Source organism: Lottia gigantea (assembly GCF_000327385.1).
Source record: "Lottia gigantea unplaced genomic scaffold LOTGIsca_1520, whole genome shotgun sequence".
Lineage (NCBI taxonomy): Eukaryota > Metazoa > Mollusca > Gastropoda > Lottiidae > Lottia > Lottia gigantea.
In genome coordinates this window covers 4,062-7,167 of record NW_008707829.1, presented here as the reverse complement: position 1 = coordinate 7,167, position 3,106 = coordinate 4,062, and the positions used below count along the sequence as shown (strand labels likewise).

Sequence of the window (3,106 nt, the reverse complement as noted above, 5' to 3'; positions counted from 1 at the left end):
ATACTTAATGAGCTAGAAAATAGAGAGGGGGTAAAGTATTATTGGATTCAATGGGATCGAGTCTACCACGGACCAGAAAATTACTAAGGTTTTTATTGCGCTTATAGGCAATTACAAGTCGTTTGGTATATACATTCGGAAATCTGTTCTGTAATTCACTGTAATACTGTTTGACGATGGGTGAGGTTTTGGCAGCTGTATGATTAAAGGTGGCAACAAATGGAATCATTTGATTATCATGCTGGATGTTAAGTCCATTTGGAGCCACTGTTTGGAGTTGGTCCATCCAGTAGCTTTCTCTCTGTAATCGTTTGGTTTTTGGTTTGATAAGATCAGAGTCAGGAATTGATTCAATAGGCATGATAAGTAGGTCTTCAATGGAATGGTCAGGTAAATTAAAATGGTGAGAAATTGGTCTATTTTTGCTATGAATTATATCAAAGCGATGGCCGCTAAATCGAGTTCGCAACGCGTTCTGGGTTTCGCCGACGTATTTAGTGTTAAAGCTAAAATTTGAAAGATGTTTTCACGAACAAAGTCAATTACTCTTATGAAACATTTTTCGATTTTTTCAAGTAAATTTCATCAATTCATCGACTGGTGACCGAGGTGAAAATATTCACTATCCAATCGCAATTTTTGGGCTAATTCACAGCGAAATTCAAATATTCATATTGGCAAGAATATTCGCCTTAATGTGAGACCAGAATAATATCAGATAACAATGGTCGAATCTATTCTTTTTTATGGTTTAAAATACGTTTGAAGGAAATGATTTGAAAGATTCAATGAAAGTATTTTATTTCATAATGTTTGGTCAAACACAATTGGATTCTATATATACCATCTTAAATTTTAACCAAGGGACCGAAATGTCGAATATATTCATCAATACAAACTAATGCGGAGGTCGCGCAAGGTCGCTCATGTAAAGTATTAATCCTTTCCGGAAATCCACGAATAATAGGTTTCCACGAAATTAGGTTACTTGACTGTATATACCATCTTAAATTTTAACCAAGGGACCGAAATGTCGAATATATTCATCAATAGAAAGTTGCGACCTGTTTTCCGTATCTGCTGAATCAAATAACGCCATGGCGTCATCTTGTGAGCAGCCGACATTCCAATTTCCACAGATATTTGGTGGAGGGGTGCTTCTCATTGGAAAAAGATTTCTTATTTCTGATCTCGTCAACTGCCCGTCTTTATTCCTATCAGCGCTTTTGAATCTCATTCTAAATTCCTTCCTCGTCAAAATGAAATCGTCATCCATATCGATGATTCTAAAATCTTTCACGGCATGGACAAAGGCTTTAATATCTATTTCTGGTCCCTGTGATTTGTCTTCTAGTGTAGCTTGGATAATTAGGAAATCCTCCAAATTAAGGTCATTTCCAGTTCCTGGTAGTAACTCGAAGACGAGCCGGGCATCTTGAATTGAAATATGACCGTCTCCGTTGTGGTCATATGACTGAAAGTGCTCTTCCGTGACGTTTTCATAGTCGACGTCTGTCAGTGCTTCTTCATACGTCCAAATACCATCATTATTAGAATCAGATCTTTGAATTTCAGAGACTAAATCGTCATATTCTACTACATCATCATCGTCAACGTCATCAATGTGGAACATCTTTTGGTAAAACAACAAAGTTTCAATACCACATTTCTTTATTGGGTTTTCAAAACTAGCTGAAAAATAAAAACATACATGTACTAAAATGTCAAGAATCGTGGCCTTAACTCAAAAGTATGATAGAATATTACTTAGCCAAAACATTGACTGTAACTCAAGTACTATAGAATATTACTTAGCCAAAATATTGATTGTAACTCAAGTATTATAGAATATTACTTAGCTAAAATACTGACTGTAACTCAAGCATTATAGAATATTACTTAGCTAAAATATTGACTGTAACTCAAGTATTATATAATATTACTTAGCTAAAATATTGACTGTAACTCAAGTACTATAGAATATTACTTAGCTAAAATATTGACTGTAACTCAAGTATTATAGAATACTATATAGCTAAAATATTGATTGTAACTCAAGTATTATAGAATACTACTTAGCAAAAATATTGACTGTAACTCAAGTATTATAGAATACTACTTAGCTAAAATATTGACTGTAACTCAAATATTATAGAATATTACTTAGCTAAAATATTGACTGTAACTCAAGTATGATTGACTATTACTTAGCCAAAATATTGATTGTAACTTAAGTATTATAGAATATTACTTAGCCAAAATATTGATTGTAACTCAAGTATTATAGAATATTACTTAGCTAAAATATTAGCTGTAACTCAAGTTTTATAGAATATTACTTACCTAAAATATTAGCTGTAACTCAAGTTTTATAGAATATAACTTACCTAAAATATTAGCTGTAACTCAAGTATTATAAAATATTACTTAGCTCAAAAATATTGACTGTAACTCAAGTATTATAGAATATTACTTAGCTAAAATATAGGCTGTTACTCAATTATTGTAGAATATTACTTAACTAAAATATTGGTTGTAACTCAAGTATTATAGAATATTACTTAGCTCAAAATATTGACTGTAAATCAAGTATTATAGAATATTAATTAGCTGAAATATTGACTGTAAATCAAGTATTATAGAATTTTACTTAGCAAAAATATTTACTGTAACTCAAGTATTATAGAATATAACTTACCTAAACTATTTACTGTAACTCAAGTATTATAGAATAATACTTACCTAAAATATTGGCTGTAACTCAAGTATTATAGAATATAACTTACCTAAAATATTGGCTGTAACTCAAGTATTATAGAATATTACTAAGCTAAAATATTGACTGTAACTCAAGTATTATAGAATATTACTTACCTAAAATATTGGCTGTAACTCAAGTATTATAGAATATAACTTACCTAAAATATTGGGTGCAACTCAAGTATTATAAAGTATAACTTAACTAAAATATTGGGTGTAACTCAAGTATTATAGAATATAACTTACCTAAAATATTGGGTGCAACTCAAGTACTATAGAATATTACTTAGCTAAATTATTGACTGTAACTCAAGTATTATAAGATATTACTTAACTAAAATACTGA

General features: G+C 30.7%; 2 protein-coding genes across 2 annotated transcripts in view; both read right to left on the bottom strand.

Annotated features, from left to right (window-relative positions):
- LOTGIDRAFT_176476 (hypothetical protein) overlaps positions 1 to 361 on the bottom strand; it is a gene marked incomplete at both ends in the record, with an annotated part of 4,850 nt that extends 4,489 nt beyond the window's left edge. Inside the window, one exon of the mRNA XM_009050698.1 lies at positions 67 to 361. Within this exon, the coding sequence (XP_009048946.1) occupies positions 67 to 361 (295 nt within the window). The remainder of the gene's footprint in view (positions 1 to 66) is intronic.
- Positions 362 to 1,006: 645 nt separating this feature from the next.
- LOTGIDRAFT_176475 (hypothetical protein) overlaps positions 1,007 to 3,106 on the bottom strand; it is a gene marked incomplete at both ends in the record, with an annotated part of 3,450 nt that continues 1,350 nt past the window's right edge. The window contains one exon of the mRNA XM_009050697.1: positions 1,007 to 1,692. Within this exon, the coding sequence (XP_009048945.1) occupies positions 1,007 to 1,692 (686 nt within the window). The remainder of the gene's footprint in view (positions 1,693 to 3,106) is intronic.